General features: G+C 39.1%; 1 protein-coding gene across 2 annotated transcripts in view; it reads right to left on the bottom strand.

Annotated features, from left to right (window-relative positions):
* hectd4 (HECT domain E3 ubiquitin protein ligase 4) overlaps nt 1-21164 on the bottom strand; it is a 117859-nt gene that overhangs the window by 44378 nt on the left and 52317 nt on the right. For both annotated transcript variants that reach the window (XM_079809909.1, XM_079809910.1), the window contains exons 25-48: nt 19661-19906; nt 19185-19377; nt 18980-19084; nt 16631-16719; nt 16110-16279; nt 15888-16023; nt 15122-15266; nt 14872-15038; nt 12698-12844; nt 12100-12284; nt 11864-12017; nt 11335-11615; nt 9341-9530; nt 9151-9232; nt 8864-9066; nt 7653-7788; nt 7334-7516; nt 5857-6021; nt 5171-5340; nt 4920-5035; nt 2946-3049; nt 2522-2683; nt 1356-1504; nt 1134-1213 (exon numbers count right to left, since the gene is read on the bottom strand). In XM_079809909.1, coding sequence (XP_079666035.1) covers nt 1134-1213; nt 1356-1504; nt 2522-2683; nt 2946-3049; nt 4920-5035; nt 5171-5340; nt 5857-6021; nt 7334-7516; nt 7653-7788; nt 8864-9066; nt 9151-9232; nt 9341-9530; nt 11335-11615; nt 11864-12017; nt 12100-12284; nt 12698-12844; nt 14872-15038; nt 15122-15266; nt 15888-16023; nt 16110-16279; nt 16631-16719; nt 18980-19084; nt 19185-19377; nt 19661-19906 — 3758 coding nt within the window. The remainder of the gene's footprint in view (nt 1-1133; nt 1214-1355; nt 1505-2521; nt 2684-2945; nt 3050-4919; nt 5036-5170; nt 5341-5856; nt 6022-7333; nt 7517-7652; nt 7789-8863; nt 9067-9150; nt 9233-9340; nt 9531-11334; nt 11616-11863; nt 12018-12099; nt 12285-12697; nt 12845-14871; nt 15039-15121; nt 15267-15887; nt 16024-16109; nt 16280-16630; nt 16720-18979; nt 19085-19184; nt 19378-19660; nt 19907-21164) is intronic.

The following is a 21164-nucleotide window of genomic DNA, read 5'->3' as shown; positions in this document are numbered from 1 at the left end:
AAGGGCACTCATTCAATCCCACATTGCACCGTAATATCAAGTGTACAGCCGATGTACACACAATGCCTGTCCGAATTCACTCACTCGTTTTGATTCACTCCTTCAAGTGAACTATATTAGTGGATAACGTAGGGACTAGTGAATGAGGCTTTAGGGGGCGATTTCGGATTAAGCCATAGGCTGTAATGCGATCTCAGCTCCTCACTACCAGTCCTGCTGCTGGCCGTCTTGGTGCCCTAAGCGTAATTACTTTATGGTGCCCGCGGTGGGGGATGGGTCTTCTTGTGGTGCCCCCTCAGCACTTGAAGCCCTATGCGCAGCACGTGGTGGGAGCAGCGGCGCTGCTCACTACAGTGCAACAGTTAAACGGGACCCCTCTCAAACAGTGATGCGCTGTGCCGCGTTCCGTTGTTTAAGCGACATATACCGGTATTGCGGTATAAAAAAAACTAATATCATTATAAAAAATAATACCGGTATTCGGTATGAACCGGTATACCACCCAGCACTAAGACTGCTGTCACTTTAAGAGCTGCACGGATCCAACATACTGGGACACATATGTTTTATTTCGACATGATTGAATATGTAGGATACTCTACAATATGGCTTTTTGACAATTTTGTGTGACTATCCATTCAAGCACAAGATGATGCGAAAGAGAAACCAATTCAGAATTTGCGCACTGTCTAAGAGGCGGTTTTCTATGGGCGCACTTCGGATGCGTGTTGTGCGCACAAAATTTTGCATACAGCATGCGAGCGTCAAATAAACTCTTTTATGTCTTCTTGTGCTTAAATATTTAAATTGGCATGGCTTAAAAAAAATGGGCAAATTACATACTTTCGTGACTCATCCCCAAATTCTAACCCTGGGCCATCGAGCAGTCCCTATTGTCGAGTCTTGTGTTTCACAAAACATATGAAAGAATTAGGTATGACATGAGTAAATGACAGAATTTTCCTTTGTCAGTTAATTAACTGAGGTTGTAGCTTGGGAAGCTGCAGTTTCCAAAGTAGCTTCCCCAACACTGTTGGCCCATAAAGGCAGTCGGCTTGAACAACAATGTACTTGTGGTTAATGTCTGAATACTCAAATGAATAAAGGCCTGTTGGAACAATGTCCTGTCTCACCAGGAAGTAGAGCCACGTCTAGTCTCACACTCTTCCACTGCAGCAAACTGGAGCCATTATAGTGTACTGCCCTCCCATTACTGAGCGGGAGAGAAACAACAAGGACGACATGTAAAAAGAAAGGAGTTAGGATGGGAAGCAGAGAGGAACAGAAAGAACAGGTTGATAGTCAGTACAAGTGAAAGCTAATTGAGTGAAAGGTTAAACCGAGTGGGTCAGTACTTGTGGAATAGACAGGTGCCGACAGGATTCGTCCAGGCACCATCTCTCTTCTCAGCCTCCGGGGAAAAACCAAACGACACTATAGGACCACTATCATCCTCTGAATCTCCAAAAGAAACAATCTCTATCTCCCAGTAAAAAGAAGGAGCCTGGAAACCAGAAAAAGAGAGAAAATACGAGAGTGAGACACAGACAACTCTTATTGGCCTCACACTATTGTTCAAAAGTTTTGGTTTCATGTTTTTGAAAGTCTGTTATGTTCACCAAAGCAGAATTTACTTGATCAAAAATACAGTAAAAACGGTTTTCTGTATTTGTTTTCTATTGCAATACATGTTAAAATGTAATTTATTCCTGTAATGTAAAGTTGAATTTTCAGCATCATTACTCTTCAGTGTCACATGATCCTTCAGAAATCATTCTAATATGCTGCTTTGCTGCTCAATAAACATTTATTACTATTAACAATGTTGGAAATTTTTGTGGAAACCGTGACACGTTTTTTTCCCCAGGATGAATATAAATTTCAAAAGAACAGCATTTATTTGAAATAGAAGTCTTTTGTAACATTATCAGTGCCTTTACTGTTGTAGTGTACAGCACATTCCAGGGCCTAGTTTATGGCTGGGCCCCTCATTTTGATTGGATCTTGGTGGGTTAAACAAGCTGTCCAACGCCATCAGATAAAGATGCTAGGACAATAGCCAGACACCTCTTAGAGGGTAAGAAGAAGACCTATGGTACCAAGCCCAGGAAGGACAGGACTTCTGATTGGTCTACATGCAGTTTCTGCCCTTAACCCATCTAGAGACTAATTCCTATGGTTGGCCTGTGACTGCCATAAAAATTCCACAGAATCTCAGCAACAGTGGGTGAAACAGAGCGATCACAATGGTCTATCCAAATTCATTGATAACTATGTTTGGAAACCTTAAACTGAATAAGTATGAAATTGATGAAGTATGATATATGATAATTGGTGTAGTTTACATCAGAGAAATAAGTATACTCTGCAACAGCTATTTGTAATTTCTTAAACAAATTTTGCTGTTAATGTGCAAATGAATGAATCCATGACAGTTCAATCTTTTTGCATCTTGTTTGGATTCTATTTGTTTAGAATATTGCCAAATGTATCAGGTATCAGGTAACAAGGCTGTAGTTACCTGAACAGGCACAGGTGAAGTGGCGTAGATGAAAGTTCCTCTGGGAAGGCCTCCACCTGCACTTGGATCCGCCAGAAAGGTCACAGAGGTCAAGTGTGAAGAGAACATGCAGGCCCGAACTGGAGGGAAGACGCGTGATGGACACCATGTGATTTCTTTAGGCTGCAAAGAGAGAAAAAAAGGGCTAAGCAAGGTATTCACATATCACAAGTGTCAGAATATTCATCCAATCAGAAGTCTTTGAAGGGATTTATGTCTGCCAATCGTTTTGTGTTAACAACGCAGCCCATTTATGGCATGCAGGAAGCTGAGAGAATGACATTAATTAAAGTGTGATATTATCATTCATCTAATAAGTCTTTAAAAAAAACTCAAAAGGCTTCTCTTGTCCATGTTAAATCAGCACTAATGAGGCTCAACTCACCTGCCGTTGATCAGTTTGTACTGGAGGTGGAGGAGGACGAGCACAATCTCGATAAAGCATCCTAACCCTCTCACACTGCACCTCAACCATCACTAAACGCTCTCCTACAAACACACACAGAAGCAGCCATGCCAATAAATGGTGTTTTACTTACAAGAATATATCATACGTCTTCAGACTGACAAAAAAGACAGCAGCAGCAGTAAAAAACCCAGTAAAAGCTATGAGAGGGTGAAGAACAGCCTGCATCATCATTTCCCGAGAGCTCACCTGTTACATTACCGTTACATACAGTTAGTGGTGAAACTGGTTATATACTATTTTGAAATCAAACTGTCTCATGTTTTTGTGTAGGGCAGGCTATTTTACAAACGAAAATAACTACATAGCACCATCTAGCATCCAAGTTGTATGCCGTAAATGGCAAATTTAGGTCTTTTCCTATAACAACAATATAAATATAATTATAATTCAGCACATAATTACATTTCATAACTGAATACTGTCACTTTTGACTTGTTTAACAACCTTTCTAACACCCGAGGAACAAGATAAAGCACACAAAAAGGCGCACAAATAGAGTTGCAAGAAAAAGTATGTGAACCCTTTGCAGAATCTGTGAATAATTTTAACAAAATAAGAGATCACACAAAAAGCATGTTATTTTTGTATTTAGTACTTTCCTGAATAAGATATTTTACATAAAAGATGTTTACATATTGTCCACAAGACAAAAAAAAAAGCTGAATTTATAAAAATGACCCCGTTCAAAAGTTTATGAATCATTGATTCTTACTGTGTCGTTACCTGGATGATCCATGACAGTGTTTTTGTTTTGTGATGGTTGTTTGTGAGTCTCTTATTTGTCCTGAGAAGTTAAACTGCCCGATGTTCTTCAGAAAAATCCTCCAGGTCCTGAAAATTCTTCTGTTTTCCAGCATCTTTGTTTATTTACCTTGAAATAGTTTTCACCCCCGACTCTTAATGCATCGTGTTTCCTTCTGGAGCATCACTGAGGACAATTGAGGGACTCAAGGTTCAAACATTCAGTGTGAAAAGATGGATCTCAAAATCATACAGTCACTGCTGGAAAGGGTTCAAACATGCAAAAGATGCTAGAAAACTGAAGAATGTGCAGGACCTGGAGGATTTTTCTGAAGAACGTTGGGCATTGTAACTGCTCTGGACAAACAAGGGACTTAAGAACAACCATCACAAACCAAAAAAACAGCCGTGGATCATCCAGGGAATTACACACAGTATTAAGAATCAATGGTTCACAAACTTTTGAATGGGGTTACATTTTTTATAAATTCAGCTATTTGTTTGTGGACTATTTGTAAAAAAAAAAAAAAAAAAAAGTAAAATATCTTATTCAGGACTAGCCTGACATCGTCATACTCAGCTTCTAGTCAGAATATGAGTCTGATACTGCTCCATTGGGCTGTGATTATAAGGATACACAGAGTACTTACCAACACAATCCTAATTTTTGAGAGAAATATAAAAGGGGAATGCATATACAAACAAGTTCTCCTTTTAGGATTAGAACGAATGAAACCCAAGCGCTCTTTGGTGACATGGATGATTACGTTACTATTGATCATCTGTCCATCATCGTATAAAGCCTGCCCTGACAATTTGATTGGTCCGAACAGCTCTGGTTTGAGCATAGTTGCTCCACAACGGATCAAGTCCAGACCGAACTTCCCGAGCTCAAATGTTGTGGGCAGGGCTAAATTCGGCTGGCATCCAGGCTAATTCAAGACAGTACTAAATAAAAAGTAAAGATGCATTTTGTACGAGCTCTCTAATTTTGTTAAAATTATTCACATTTTTACAGATTCTGCAAGGGGTTTACGTTATTTTTCTTGCAACTGTATATGTAAAAAAAATAGCTTTTATCAATAAAAAAAACGTACCATAAAAAAAGGGTGTTGCATCTATATCAGCTCTATTGTTGTCGGCACTCACCAGGACTGCACTCCTGAGCAATCAGGTTGAGCACCTCCACTGCTGCTGGACACTGCTGAATAAACTCTTCACAAAATGAGCTGTCCTCAAGCAGCTGCGCCATCACCAAACACGCTCTGACAGAGTCAAAGACAGACACGCTCGATAAATATCCCATATGGGTTCATAGCAGTACCGTACAATGACACATTCTTACACATTCTAGTCTTGGTTGTGCTATGTCTCGATATAAGATTCATTGAGGGTCTGACCTAGTTCTGATCTCGGCCAGAAGACGCACCACAGCCATCACAGGACTGGATCCGTCTCCAGACGCAGGGAGGGACGTGTGGATGGACAGACTGCCCTCCTGTGGCAGTAACATGGACTGCACAGCCTGAACAACCTTCTCTGTGATGGACAGCTTATGCAGCGGCAGAGCCTTACAACAAACACACAGAGCTCCATGAGACAAGATTAAGACATGACATCAGATATCTGAGCTCCTTTAGAAACGAGCAAGCTTGAAGAGTCCTGAGGCAAAGGCAAGACATGGCAAGGAAAGTTTAATCATATATCAACATGGTATTTCAAAGCGTCTTTTTTTCTGGCTTTGTCCCATCATTTCTTTCTTGCAGTATGTTAGTCAGCTCCTTGGTAAGCAAACAGTGGGTTGTTACTCTATACTTACAAATTGAGGCATGTTTGTTAACTACTGTAGATGCATAAAATCACTGTGGAAAAGTTCTAAGATTATTCCACATCATTAATAAGAGTAACTATTAAAAAAGGTTATTGTTAACTGAAATAAAATTAAATGGGTAGATAATAAAGGGCTATGAATTGATATCAATACTGTGAGCTGAAAATATTTTCAATGTTTAATGCAAAATGTAAGATCATTGCTAACTATATGACATCAAAATAACAATTGTGCACTTATCTAAGAGGTGATTACCTCAGAGCGGGGGGTGCAGAGGCGGGATATGGGTACAGTGAGGATATCAGACGCCTTGCTTGTGCGGCGGTAATCGCAGGAAGGAAACTTGACGGTGGCAATGCCCTCCTGCTCATTAATGGATATGACGACACCAACACTATCCAATACACCTTTACCCACCACCTGCCATAGACAACAGACATGGACAGAGGAAAATATTTCAGAGAGATACTTGCAATATAAGCATTGATATAATTCAGCTACTAAATTGTGTGCGTTCCTGTTAACTGTCAGTATAATGTATATATGGTAGCAGGACACTTGGCATGCCCCCCCCCATCACATATTTTAGTAATCATCATAAATGATGTATCATTTGAAAGCTTGAAAACACTCAAAATTCATCCTGTGAAAAATGTTTTGAAAATTGGACATGTTTCATATTTTACAAAATGTACTGCACTGTATGGAACCCTGGACCACAAAACCAGTCATAAGTTGCACGGGTATATTTGTGGCAATAGCCAACAATACATTGTATGGGTCAAAATTTATTTTACGCCAAAAATCATTAGGATATTAAGTAAAGATCATGATCCATGAAGATATTTTGTACATTTCCTACCGCAAATTTATAAAAAAAAAAATAATTATTAGTAATATGCATTGCTAAGGACTTAATTTGGACAATTTTAAAGGCGATTTTCTCAATTTCTCAAATGTATCTAAAAATGTAGGCCTATTTTTGGTATAGCGCCTACACAATCTCACAGGAACCTCATTTTTTGTGATATCAACTTCAAATTTGGAACACAACTTGGTTAGACATAAGGCTCCCATTTTCTAGCATATGTAAAATACGTACTTGGGACCAAAAAATACATAAGGCAATTCCAAAAAAAGCGCAGATGGGAGTAGAAAGTTCTGCACGTGATCTACTGTCGATGCGCAAATTAAAGAACACAGGCGCAGCCGCATCATTTTCATAATGACCAATGCAATCTACCAAAAGCAGCATAAATTAGCATCTGGTGTAAGACATGCTTTTTTGGGTGTTAAATAATGCCACAAATACCAGTAAATTGACCAGCGCAAACCTTAGTAAATCACGTTGTGTGATTCCCTTAAATACTCTCCTCCCATAAATGTTGTGACTGAAAGTGAATCTCCTACAAATGCATATGCAAAAATTTCAGGTTAGTAAATCCTGATAGTAGTTTTTTAAAGCCAAAAGAGGGTTTGCGCTGGCGCAAGCTGTTAGTAAATCTGGTCTTTGGTATGATATAAAATATGTTTAGTACAGTTAATTTGCTTTACAGTAAACTTAAACTTCTATAACGTTTTAACATAAAGTGCTTTCAATTCAGCAATAATCTGAAACCATTCCAAGGCATTTATGAATTACAACTATTGAAGTTCAGATAATACATTTTCAGGTCTATGCTAAAAATCGGGGGATGGGGGGGACAGTTTTCAGATTAAATAAATCGGTCACCTGGACTTCAGAACCAATCTTGATGGTCTCCTTGAATCCACCTAATGCACAGAGAGCCGCCACAGCCTGTCGACCAATCGCCTGCAGCTTGGCTAACTTTCTGCCGCTGCTGTTACCGCTCTCCAGAATACTCTCAGCATACTTGCCTAACTGAGGGATGTACATCAAGGCCCTAGACAATACCTGAGGAGAGGACGGAAGTTTTTAAACACTGTTGTGTTTGTTCATTGAGCATTATAAAAGTATAATTTTAATAGGCCAGCTGTAATTGCACCCTTGTTAGACCAGGTTAGGACAAGAATCAAGAAGGGCAGGTCACCTTTTCTGCCGTGCTGGTCCATATTTGAGCAGTGTTGGATTCAGGTGCAGTCAGAAGACTGTGAAGCAGAGCGATAACCTCAGCAGCCATGCTGTTAGCCACATGACCACTGATGAAGGGCCGCACTGGATCTGATCTGCGTTTCAGAAAATTCTGATATTAGAAAAAAACTACTGCAATAGTCAAACATTTGGAAAAAATAAGAAGTTTTATAGTTTTTGAAAGAAGTCCCTTATGCTCACCAAAGGCTGCATTTATTTGATCGTTTTCTATTGTAAAATATTTTAAAATGTAATTTATTCCTGTGAAGGCAAAACTGAATTTTCAGCATCATTAATCCAGTCTTCAGTGTCACATGATCCTTCAGAAATCATTCGAATATGCTGATTTGTTGTTGTTGTTGTTGTTGTTTTTCAGGATTCTTTGATAAATAAAAAGTTCAAAAGTTTAGGATTTATTTGAAATATAAATCTTTTGTAACATTATAACTTTTACAGTCAGTTGATCAATTTAATGTATCCTTGCTAGATAAAAGCAATAAATTATTTGTTTTTAAGTCTAACTAACCCCAAACTTTTGGAGCAAATCAGCATATTAGAATGATTTCTGAAGGATCATGTGACACTGAAGACTGGAGTAAGGATGCTGAAATGCAGCTTTCATCACTATTTTAATCTATTTATTTGAAATTTTAATAACGTTTCACAATATAACTGTTTTACTGTATTTTTAAACAAATAAATGCAGCTTTGGTGAGCAGAAGAGATGTTTTTAAAAAGACAAAAAAGAAACCAATCAATTATTTCATATTTATATTACAATATTTAGTGTTTAGGTAGCAACATTTTTTTAAACAACATCAGTATCTGTTACTGTTACTGCAATGTACAGTAAAATGACTGTAAAAGCTATGATTTAAATAATAAATGCAAAAAGCAAAAAGTTTTATAAAATGATAAAGCTCCCATTTCTGCCTGATTATGCAGGTTATATGTAATTGGTCTGATCAAAAGCACAAATTCACAACCTCACAGTAGGTGGTGCTTATGGAAAAGCATAAATACAGCGGTTACCCCTGTATACAAAGCAGCTGCGCTTATAAACACTACTTTATTAGGCATCCTATGGAGGTAGGATGAATTGATCTCCTGAAGACAGTCAGTTCCCTTTTAGATATACATTCAAGAAGTAGCGAAGTATATTTTTCTTACTGAGCCAATTCAGCGTTCCTCTCTCGACAGACTGTAGACTGGGCAGTTTTCTTCTTGTCACCTGTATTGGATACCCCAGAGTTCTCCTGGCCAGTGCTCTCTATTGGTGGACCCACACTAACAATAAGCCCAGATTGAGCCCACTTATTGGCTTTCCGCAAAGCAGATGATGCCTCTTCTGTGATCACCTCACAGCAGCCACTCTGCAAAAAGGAGAACAGATTTTACACATTCAGCATGACTTTTAGAGAGTAAAAAAACAGAGTGAACACTTAACCAGAGCTGACCTTTGTCATATCTCGATCCATCTTTACCACCTTCTCCATGTTCGCTCCAGTGCCGAGACGGAAAGGACGACCCTCTGAGCTGCTGCAAGGTGTTACACAAATACCTTTTTAAAATGGGTTTCTTTTTTTCCCCCCAGAAGAATACAATGAGGTTGATGTGTTTTGTAGTGTGGCTGTCCAGTGTTATTACCTGAGTAATGGCTGAAGCACCTCATGTGATGACTGGTCTTCTCTCTTATGGATGAAAATGGACAGCTTGCCATCCACTGCTTCACCCTCCTCACTAGCATCTTTGTCAGTCTTAGTACTGCTCTTAGGACAGGCCCGTGTCAGACTTGTGTCAGGCTCAGAGGCGCTTGGGGAGAGCAAAGTCTGGCAACCTTAAGTGAGGAGATTAAACAAAATTAAACTTGCTGATAAAGCAGGAAAGAAAGAAACAGATAATGCACAATTTAGTTCTGAATTTGTGTATGTTGAGCAGCAAATTAGCATGTTATAATGATTTCTGAAGGATCACGTGACACTGCAGACTGGAGTAATGATACTGAAAACTCAGCTTTGCATTAGGAATATATATCCAGGTGCTGGTCATATAATTAGAATATCATCAAAAAGTTGATTTATTTCACTAATTCCATTCAAAAAGTGAAACTTGTATATTATATTCATTCATTACACACAGACTGGTATATTTCAAATGTTTATTTCTTTTCATTTTGATAATTATAACTGACAACTAAGGAAAATCCCAAATTCCGTATCTCAGAAAATTAGAATAATACTTAAGATCAATACAAAGAAAGGATTTTTAGAAATCTTGGCCAACTGAAAAGTATGAACGTGAAAAGTATGAGCATGTACAGCACTCAATATTTAGTTGGGGCTCCTTTTGCCTGAATTACTGCAGCAATGCGGCGTGGCATGGAGTCGATCAGTCTGTGGCACTGCTCAGGTGTTATGAGAGCCCAGGTTGCTCTGATAGTGGCCTTCAGCTCTTCTGCATTGTTGGGTCTGGCATATCGCATCTTCCTCTTCACAATACCCCATAGATTTTCTATGGGGTTAAGGTCAGGCGAGTTTGCTGGCCAATTAAGAACAGGGATACCATGCTCCTTAAACCAGGTACTGGTTGCTTTGGCACAGTGTGCAGGTGCCAAGTCCTGTTGGAAAATGAAATCTGCATCTCCATAAAGTTGGTGAGCAGCAGGAAGCATGAAGTGCTCTAAAACGTTGTGGTATACGGCTGCGTTGACCTTGGACCTCAGAAAACACAGTGGACCAACACCAGCAGATGACATGGCACCCCAAACCATCACTGACTGTGGAAACTTTACACTGGACCTCAAGCAACGTGGATTGTGTGCCTCTCCTCCAGACTCTGGGACCCTGATTTCCAAAGGAAAAGCAGTCCAGTCCTTTTCGTCTTTAGCCCAGGCGGGACGCTTCTGATGCTGTCTATTGTTCAAGAGTGGCTTGACACAAGGAATGCGACAGCTGAAACCCATGTCTTGCATACGTCTGTGCGTAGTGGTTCTTGAAGCACTGATTCCAGCTGCAGTCCACTCTTTGTGGATCTCCCCCACATTTTTGAATGGGTTTGGTTTCACAATCCTCTCCAGGGTGCGGTTATCCCTATTGCTTGTACACATTTTTTCTACCACATCTTTTCCTTGCCTTCACCTCTCTATTAATGTGCTTGGACACAGAGCTCTGTGAACAGCCAGCCTCTTTTGCAATGACCTTTTGTGTCTTGCCCTCCTTGTGCAAGGTGTCAATGGTAGCCTTTTGGACAACTGTCAAGTCAGCAGTCTTCCTCATGATTGTGTAGCCTACAGAACTAGACACTGAGAGACCATTTAAAGGCCTTTGCAGGTGTTTTGAGTTAATTAGCTGATTAGAGTGTGGCACCAGGTGTCTTCAATATTGAACCTTTTCACAATATTCTAATTTTCTGAGATACTGAATTTGGGATTTTCCTTAATTGTCAGTTATAATCATCAAAATTAAAAGAAATAAACATTTGAAATATATCAGTCTGTGTGTAATGAATGAATATAATATACAAGTTTCACTTTTTGAATGGAATTAGTGAAATAAATCAACTTTTTGATGATATTCTAATTATATGACCAGCACCTGTTAGTTATATTATTTTGATTTATGCCAAACAACATTCTCTCATACCTGGCACCACATAGTCTGCCAGCTTGGCCAGCAGCAGTGATGCGATGCGGAAGGCAGGATCATTGGCGTCTTGCTGCTCTGCATCCAGTGCATTTGTAGAGTAGCTCCAGGAAGGAAGTGCTACATTCCCACAGTCCTCCACACTCATAAGTGGCAGCGCAGCACGGCATAACTGCAGGATGATCAGCACCAGTTTGGGCGAGGGCCGCTGGTCCAGGAGCAATGACAGAAGCTTGGACACACAGGCAGGCTGGCTCAGGATTGTCTTGCCTATGTGGCTCCTTGGAAGAGGAGAAACAGTTGAAATCAGTTAAAATCAACTATACTTTAGTTTACCAAAACATCTCGACAGTACATTCACCGGTACACTTTAACCATAATTCAAATACATTTGGCGTTATATCATTGTAAAGAACGAAATAAGCGACGTTAAATACGTCAAAGCAGAATTACCTGGACAGATCGTTGAGCAAACTGAGCACATCCTGCAGCGAAATAAGTGAAGTTAAATAAGTGAAAGCAGAATTACCTGGACAGATCGTTGAGCAAACTGAGCACATCCTGCAGGGCATCATTCCCTGCCGCTTGGTTACCGCAGCAGTCTGTCGCCCGGGCCAGGTGATTGGTTAGTAAGCTAGACACCTGTCGTGCCAGTCCAGAATGCACAGCATCTGTGGAGCCTCCTATTTGACAACAGAGTGTTAGCGTTAAGTTATGGTTAAACATGTTTGTAGTGGTACTTCTTGAATGGTAAACTTTCCTCACCTTCGACTTTTTCCCACTCAATGCAGCGGTTGGCCAGCACCTGAAAAGCAGCCCAGGCCATCGTAGCTACTTTCTGTTTTTTGGTTTGTTTCTCATTCGAGCTGCAGTCCCTCTGACTGCTCAGACTACAAAGCCTGTCCATAAGCTGAACCAAACCACTGCGGACGAGACACTGCTCCTCACTCCTGTGGACACCATCAGACAGCACATTAGATGAAGGTTTCTTATTTTAGATTGACTTCAGATGTAACCAAGTCATCTGAATATTAATGTATGGTTACCTATAAAATGTTATGTTATTGGTAAAATTTAACTAATGGAACTTCCACTACTGGGAGTTTAGCGTGAGGGCGAAAGATTTCCACTCTTAGATTTTGTATCGGGTTCAAGCAGGTCAAACATCACAACACTACTGACAATAGACCTTTTTTACCCTCAAAATTTCACTAATGTGACTAAAATGTCCTGTGTCACTAATGTGAAGAAAAAAAAAAGAAAAAAAAACTCTGAAACAACTCTTTTTGCTGCCACTTAGGTGAAATTACATGGTCTCTAAACCACAAAAAATATTAGATTTCATGAGGCTGAAGATGCTTGCCTGGTGTAAGGGATGGTGCATAGCAGACCAATGCTGTTGGAACAGGCTATGGGGTAACGGGCACATAGAGACACCACTGATGTCATAGTCTCTCCAAATGCCTCCTGGACCTGCTCCATCATGCCACCACAGGTCAGTTCCTCGACTCTATACACACACACACACACACACGGACAACTTAAGCTTCATTGTAGATATGCAATCCATCTAGCAATATTAAACTCTCTTACGCTCACCAAGACTGCATTTATTTGATCATTAATACAGTAAAACAGTAATATTGATATATTACCTTTTAAATTGTAATGTAATGTATTCCTGTGATGCAAAGCTGTATTTTCAGAATCATTCCTCCAGTTTTCAGTGTCACATGATTGTTCAGAAATCTTTCTAACATGCAGATTTGCATGAAACTTTTTTTGCATGCTGAAACATTTCTTGTTATTATCAATGTTGAAAACAGTTTACACAAAAATATGAAGCAGCACAACTGAGATACACTAGAATCCTGAAAACAATTATAAGCAACATAAACTGTTTCCATCATTGATAATAATAAGAACCATTGTTAATGATGAAAATGTATTGCATCTGAGCAGCAAATCAGCATGTTAGAATGCTTTCTGAAATGTGACACTGAAGACTGGAATAATGATGGTGAATCTTTCAGCTTTGCATCACAGGAATAAATTACATTTTAACATACACTATATTGTCAAAAGTTTTGGGACGCCTGCCTTTACAAGCATATGAACTTTAAATGACATCCCATTCTTAATCCGTAGGGTTTAATATAGAGTTGGCCCACCCTTTGCAGCTATAACAGCTTCAACTCTTCTGTGAAGGCTTTCCAGAAGGTTTAGGAGTTTGTTTATGGGAATTTTTGACCATTCTTCTAGAAATATATTTGTGAGGTCAGGCACTGATGTTGGACGAGAAGGCCTGGCTCGCATTGTCTGCTCTAATTCATTCCAAATATGTTCATGGTCAAGTAAGGTCTTGATCGGGTTGGGGTCTCATCCATGTCTTTATGGATTTTGCTTTGTGCACTGGTGGGCGGTCATGTTGGAACAGAAAGGGGCCATCCCCAAACTGTTCCCACAAAGTTGGGAGCATGAAATAGTCCAAAATGTCTTGGTATGCTCAAGCATTAAGAGCTCCTTTCACTGGAACTAAGGGGCCAAGCCCAAGCCCTGAAAAACAACCCCACACCATAATCCCCCACCTCCACTAAACTTTACACTTGGCACAATGCAATCAGGCAAGTACTGTTCTCCTGGCAACCACCAAACCCAGACTCGTCCATCAGATTGCCAGACAGAGAAGCGTGATTCGTCACTCCAGAGAACACGTCTCCACTGCTCTAGAGTCCAGTGGCAGCGTGCTTTACACCACTGCATCTGACGCTTTGCATTGCACTTGGTGATGCAAGGCTTGAATGCAGCTGATCGGCTATGGAAACCTATTTTACGAAGCTCTCTCCACACTGTTCTTGAGCTAATTTGAAGACCACACAAAGTTTGGAGGTCTGTAGCTATTGACTCTGCAGAAAGTTGGCGACTTCTGAGCACTGTGTGCCTCACCATACACTGGCCTAACACTTCGTGGCGGAGTTGCTGTTGTTCCCAATTGCTTCCACTTTGTTATAATACCACTAACAGTTGACTGTGGAATATTTTAGTAGTGAGGAAATTTCACAAATAGACTTATTGCACAGGTGGCAACCTATCACGGTACCACACTTGAATTCAGTGAGCTCCTGAGAGTGACCCATTCGTTCACAAATGTTTGTAGAAGCAGTCTGCATGCCTAGGTGCTTGATTTTATACACCTGTGGCAATGGAAGTGATTGGAACGCCTGAATTCAATGATTTGGAGGGGTGTCCCAATACTTTTGGCAATATAGTGTATATTACAATAGAAAATGTTTGATTTTTTATTTTTCAAAATATTACTGATGTTACTGTATTTATTATTTCATTATTATATCCTTCATACTTTTGTGGAAACTGTGATGCAATCATTTCATTTTCAATTATTTCATTATTTAAACTAGAAATTGCTTATAACAGTCTTTACAATTCAATGCATCCTTGCTGAAAAAAATCTTACTGACCCCAAAGTTTGAACAGTAGTTTAGCAGCAACCTGAGGTTAAACCAGTTTAAAATGTACCTTGGTCCACCCTGCAGCACCATGGTAACTGGGCCGACCAGATGTGTGACCCCTCCCACCCGGACAGCAGCAGTGAGCAGCTCTCGCATGTGAACCAGAGCCTGCTTCCTCGTGCGACCTCTCCTCCAACGCGTCTGAGCTGCTGACAGGAAGCTGGTGCTGGACACCTGCAGGCATAAGACCCAATTTAGAAACACTGCAAGTGAGTAATTAACTTGACAAGTGTCCTGCTGCATGTGTCTGATCTTACAGTCTGATCAGGCGTAGTTCCTATGAAGGCAAACAGCTGTCCCAGGAGCACGCTATACGTGGGCTTGTCCTTGCTGTCTTCGATGACCAATGACTGTAGTAGTGTAAAAGAGCTGCTCCGGTGACTGGATGGGTGGAGGCGCCTCCTAGACAATCAGACAATTAGTTTATACAATTTGTAAAAAAAAATTCAACATTTAGCTTTTTACCTGAACCCATTTAGGTAAATAGGTTAAAGCAATTTAAAGCTTAAACCAATAAGCCAATTTGAAATATATATTTCTGAGCAACAAACGTCACCAAATTATTGATTTGCTGAACACCCCTTTATCTGAACAAAAGAGCCATCTTTTTAAACTTTTTGAGAAATCAAAATTTTGAATGACAAATTAAGCTGGCACAAGAGAAAGTATTTTAACATAAAAAAAAGAAATGCATAAATAAATATTTGGAAATTAAATAATTAATAAATGCATGCAGATAAATAAAGAAATATATGTATGGATTGATTAATGAATGAATGCTTAAATGAATAAATGCATGCAAAAATAAATAAATTCAGCTTCAATAATAACAATAATGTAGTTTATTATTCTAAATATAGGCCGTCTTTGGTTGTCAAGCATTCAAATATTCATATAAAATCCAACTGATATGTGCTTATTATAATGTGCACATATTGGCTATTTTACAAATCAGAAATTAGAGTTGAACCTACGTATTCATTCTATAACTGTTATTTGATGCTTCTGCTGTCACAGAGGTACCTTTGCACTCCATGTGTGAACTCCACATCACTGTTGGCAATCATTTCCAAATCTGAGGGAGCAGACATACTGCGCAGGAACACAGGCTGCTTCACTATAGGAACCATCGATTTAGCATCCGATACTGACTTGCAGGCTGTAAGCAAGACATGTTAAAGGGCCATTAAGCACATTTGTACATTTATGCAAGTGTGTGCATGTGTAAATGTCTGTTCAAATAACCTGGTGTGCATGTTGGTGTTGTAGACAGACTCTTGCATTGTGGTGCTATTGTAACATGTAGCAGCAGTTCAGAACGGTTTATCAAGCTCTTCACAAGAGCTTTGGTTTTAGCCAGTGGAACGGAGCTTCTTTGCTGCTGCGTGGCATTAACCTCATGGAAGAACTTCTCTCTGTCCAAAAAAAAAAAAAACACAGGGAATAGTTTCATAAGTACAGTATTGTTCAAAAGTTTGGGGTTGGTAAGTTGGATTAATTTGTTGGTTACAAATACACATTTTATAAATATAAAAAAAAAAAAAAATTATTCCTGTGACCAAAGCTGAATTTTCAGCTCATTACTCTAGTCTTCAGTGTCATATGATCCTTCAGAAATCACTCTAAGAAACAGTGTCAATGTTAAAAACAGTTATGCTGCTTCATATTTTTGTGGAAACTAATCTATGATGAATAGGTGTAACCGGACAGCTTTGAGAACCATTTTAAATTCACTACAAGGAGTCAGAATTAGTTTCATGTCATACCTCAAAGCCATCACAGCATTTTCTGGATCTGTGCAGTCCAGAGGAACCTCCTTGAGTGAACACAGAAGTTCCAGCTCCTTCATTTTGTTCTATGGGCCACAAGACACACTAAATTAATCAATCTTTGACTTAAACCTGTCTACAATACAAGGCAGAAACAAACCACTGCATAATGCTTGTCAATGCTTGTCCCACAGCTGTTCAAGTACAAACGATTGTATTATTCTTTAAAGAAACAGGCGATTCTGGATGACTAAATACTTTTTAACATTAAGGTTGAACCACAGTAGTCACACGGACTGTTTTAATGATGCACAGCAATGCAATGACGTTGCTGCCTATTTACGGTTCAGAGAGCTTTTTGGGTGAACTAACCCTTTAATAATTATTGGTGATGATCAGATAAAATAAAAACAAAATGCAGTGGAACTAAGAACTTTAAAAGGTGCCATAGAATGCATTGATACAATATTTTAAATTGTTCTCTGATATCTACATAGAAGGTATGTGGCTTAGGTAAGGGCAAAAATACTCCAGATACAGTTTTACATGTCCATTTACAACCCTTGGACTTTTTCCTAGAATGAAATGGGCTGTTATTACCTTATTTGGAACGGTCATGAATAATAATGTTAAGTTGCTCACACAAGTGCAGTTATTCAGAAAACACAATCGCAAACAGCACAAGCAGCTTGTGAGTCGTGACAGAACACAGACCACCTGAATGACACTTTAAGCTGAAAATCTCAGATGGAGATTGCTGAAATGTAGTTTACTTGTTTTTTCTTACTTTGGTGTTTTCAGATCATCCACACCCGCGAGAGAGAGCTCGCATGCACATGGTAGCCAGATTGCAAATTTTAAGTAAAACACCGGATAGAATACGTGTTCTTTTAACAGAAAAGCTCTGATTGGGGAATTTAAATGATTGAGATCTGGCAACCGCAAGCATGACCGATCGAACGCTCCTGATTTTTTATCGTTTTTATTTTTTTTACTACATTTTAGTCTCATCTTTTTCTGTTAATGATATTGCATGTTTATATAGTCACAGTTATCGTTTAATGACGTTTGTGTCGTCTCGTCAACGAACATTTTTCGTCATATTTTCGTTAATGAAATTGACACTAGTCAGAGGAAACTAATTAACAACTTTGAATTAAATTGGTGCGGTACCCTGTTATAGATGAACATCAAACATGCCTGTTAACAGTTCTGTTCTGTGGGAGGGGTGTGAAATGTGCTCACATCCCCTGCACAGCCTAGAACATAACATTTATATCCATGATCTTCCATTTTCACAATAATTTTCACGTCATCTTCATAATACCTTTAGAACTTCCGATGATTTGGCTGTGCAGGGGGGGGGCGCGTAAAAATGAATGATCCCGACTGTTACGTCACAGTCGGTGTTATATTGAGATTCAGCCGTTTATCAGTGGTCTTCTGCACGCACAAGATTTACATATGAAGGAGGAAACTGTGGTGTTTGCGGCTCATGGTATGTCAGTTCCATGTACAGAACTCTTATTATTCAACTATGCCAAGGTAAACACAGTTTTCCATTCTCTGGCACCTTTAAGGACACATTATAACCAAAGCTTTCTCTTTTATCATGCAAAGAACACATTTCATTTTGGAAATGTTCCTCTAGCAAGGTGGCTCTTGTAACGGTGAATTTTAAGCTAATTATGCCAATTTAACATTTGTGGAAATACCATGGCATTCTCTGAAGTACCATGGTGTAAGAGGAAAAGAAAATACTTAATTGAATTCATTGAAACTTTCTGAAGACAGTCAGTTCCCTTCAAAGATACATTCATATAAACCCCCTCCCCCAATGCAATATTCATATTTTTCTTCCAATATTTCAAGCATTGTAAAAAGTGAGCTTGTTGTTCCTGGTACAGTATTCTCGGTTCTCTTCTTTGCGTCCGTCCTGCGTTAATGTCCTCTTTACAGACTTCGTAATATTTCCACACAAATGACATTTTGGGAAATGATTGCAATGCAGTTTGTGCGCAAATCCCAAATAGAGATCGGCCAAAATAAAACTATAAACCCATTTATGGCCAGTGGATCTCTTGACCACACTTTCACTTTTATGTATGGTAAGGTACAAATTGTGCATTTATATGCACATTACAAATATAACATTTGTATTATCATGCACAACCATATTTTAGACAAATAATTATGAGTAATTATGAAATTACATATAAAGAAGTACTTAAGTCCTACTTAAGTAGGTAAAAAAACATTCTAAAGTTAATTTAATATAAACTATTAAAATTGCAATTAAGTAAATTCCTTAAAGTATATTATTTTCATAAGTTCATCATTACTTACCTCAAAGAAGTGATAGTCGTGGAAGAAGGGCGAGTTATTCTCAAGTTTGCCCTGTTGAGCTTCATCTACTTCACTCTGCCACTTCTGCTCCAGTTCAGCTACACTCTGAAACAAACACAGACACAGAATAGTGTGTAACTCTTCAACAGCATCACACAATATGTATATGAAGAGCTCTGCATCTGTGGCTACTTGTAACACGCACTTGTAACTGTCTTTCCATCGCATTGATCTTCTTGTAGGTCTCGGCCATGATTTTGCAGAGCAGATTGTGTTCCTCTCTGTGCACTTCTCTGTACTGGAAGTTCACCAGTGACTGCAGCGCATCCACCAGACCCAAGTGCTTTATTACACACGACACGATCACTTCCTCCATGACATCAGGACGGATGACCTCTCTGAGAAGAGAATAAATGTAAGATTAATTATTATTCTATACTTCTGATGTAGAAGCTATAATGTTGTGGTTTGCTGTCAAGAAGTCAAACCTTTATGGAAGTGTAAATCAATTAAATTAAATACTACTTTCTTTTTTAATGAATAAACTAATTAAAAACTACTTTTGTATGTGGCACTTCTAGTCCTCCATACATTTCAAGATGCATTTATGCTTAAGGTTAAATGTTCTGCTATCGTTAAATTGCTTCCCACTAATAGGTAGACTCCCTATCATGTGCTTACTTGATGCTGGGTCGAAACTGAGGCCGGGCTCTTCCAGACAGCTCCCTCAGTCGGCCCATAATGCCTGGAGGTAAGTGGATGCGGGGAAGCTCACAGCAAGCCCCTGGCATTGGGCCTGGAGGGGGGGCGAGGATGTCTGAAGGATAGGTGAACTCTCTCTCCTCATCAATGGTTAAAGGCAGGGGAGACGGAGACGGCGTGAGAGCAGGAGATATCGCGCCATTAGCCTCCACCTGCCACTGACACCTTACAGAGAACAGGAACAAGCAGCAAAAAAGATAAGAACCAAATATTAGCAGGGCTTTTTCAAAGAAATGAATACTTTTATTCAGCAAGAACACATTAAATTGATAAAAAAAATTAAGTACATCACTTAGGCCACATCCACACAAAGCCAGAGCTTCCACTATCCGTGTTTTTTTTTTTTTTTTTAATGGAAAAATATTCTGACTCAAAACAATGTGGTATACATGCCAGAACAGAAGACTTGGAGCAAGCAAGTGTCATCTAGTGTCTGACTAGGGTTGAGATGTGGGGTGATGACATAATCGTTTCACAAAATATACGGATTGGCTGTACACATGAAAACGCAACGGTTGACGTTTTCAGATTTATGCACTCTGGGTCCTGGTTTAAAAAAATAGCAGTTTCAGCCTCCAAAAACGGCAGATCCGTCTGGACGAAACGGCGATACGATACAACATTTTTATGTATACAGCTAAACGCGTCTCAGTGTGTATGGGGCCTTAGTCACTTAGTTCAAAACTAAATAATTTGTAATGTTACAGAAGATTTATATTTCAAATAAATGCTGTTCTTTTGAACTTTCTATTCAAAGAATCCTGAAAAAAAAGTTAAACAATTTTAAAAAGTTTTTTTCAAATAGGAAAGTTACAAATTTTAGACTAATAATATTTAACAAAATTACTGTTTTTGCTGTATGTTTGATCAAATAAATGCAGCCTTGTTGAACATAACAGACTTTGTTCAAAAACATTACAAATAACCTTTGAAAGGTTGTGTAAATTGCATTTGTTCAAAATAATGAATTCTGCCAAAAGACTGATATTATTACGGATGTAACTTACACTAATCAGAATTTATTATCAAGGATACAAATATTTATTTTAGTTTTTTGAAAGTTGTGTTCAAAAATCTGACTGGCAGTTTGAATGTGCATGACTCTGTTACACGCACACCACAGAAAGTTATATCTCAGAAAGTATATTTAAGGTTTTACGACTCTTGAAAGGGTGCTTTCAGACCAAAGCTTTTGGCATGGAGTTTGTTTGATATCAGAATTATGTTTATTAGTGGGCATGAAAGCATTTTTTAGCTGGAATGAAAGCGGTTATCCGAAATCTGACCAAGTGCATCGAAGTACCGGTTTGAAAACAGTGATCTGGGAAAAGAGTCATGCAGGAGCTGAGGAAAGGGGTGGAAAAGAATATAAAACTCCCTAAATGCCTGGCTTGGACCCGCTAGTAAATCAACTAAAACCAGC

This window comes from Gobio gobio (genome assembly GCF_949357685.1).
Source record: "Gobio gobio genome assembly, chromosome: 2".
Lineage (NCBI taxonomy): Eukaryota > Metazoa > Chordata > Actinopteri > Cypriniformes > Gobionidae > Gobio > Gobio gobio.
This window is presented reverse-complemented; position numbering and strand designations above follow the sequence as displayed.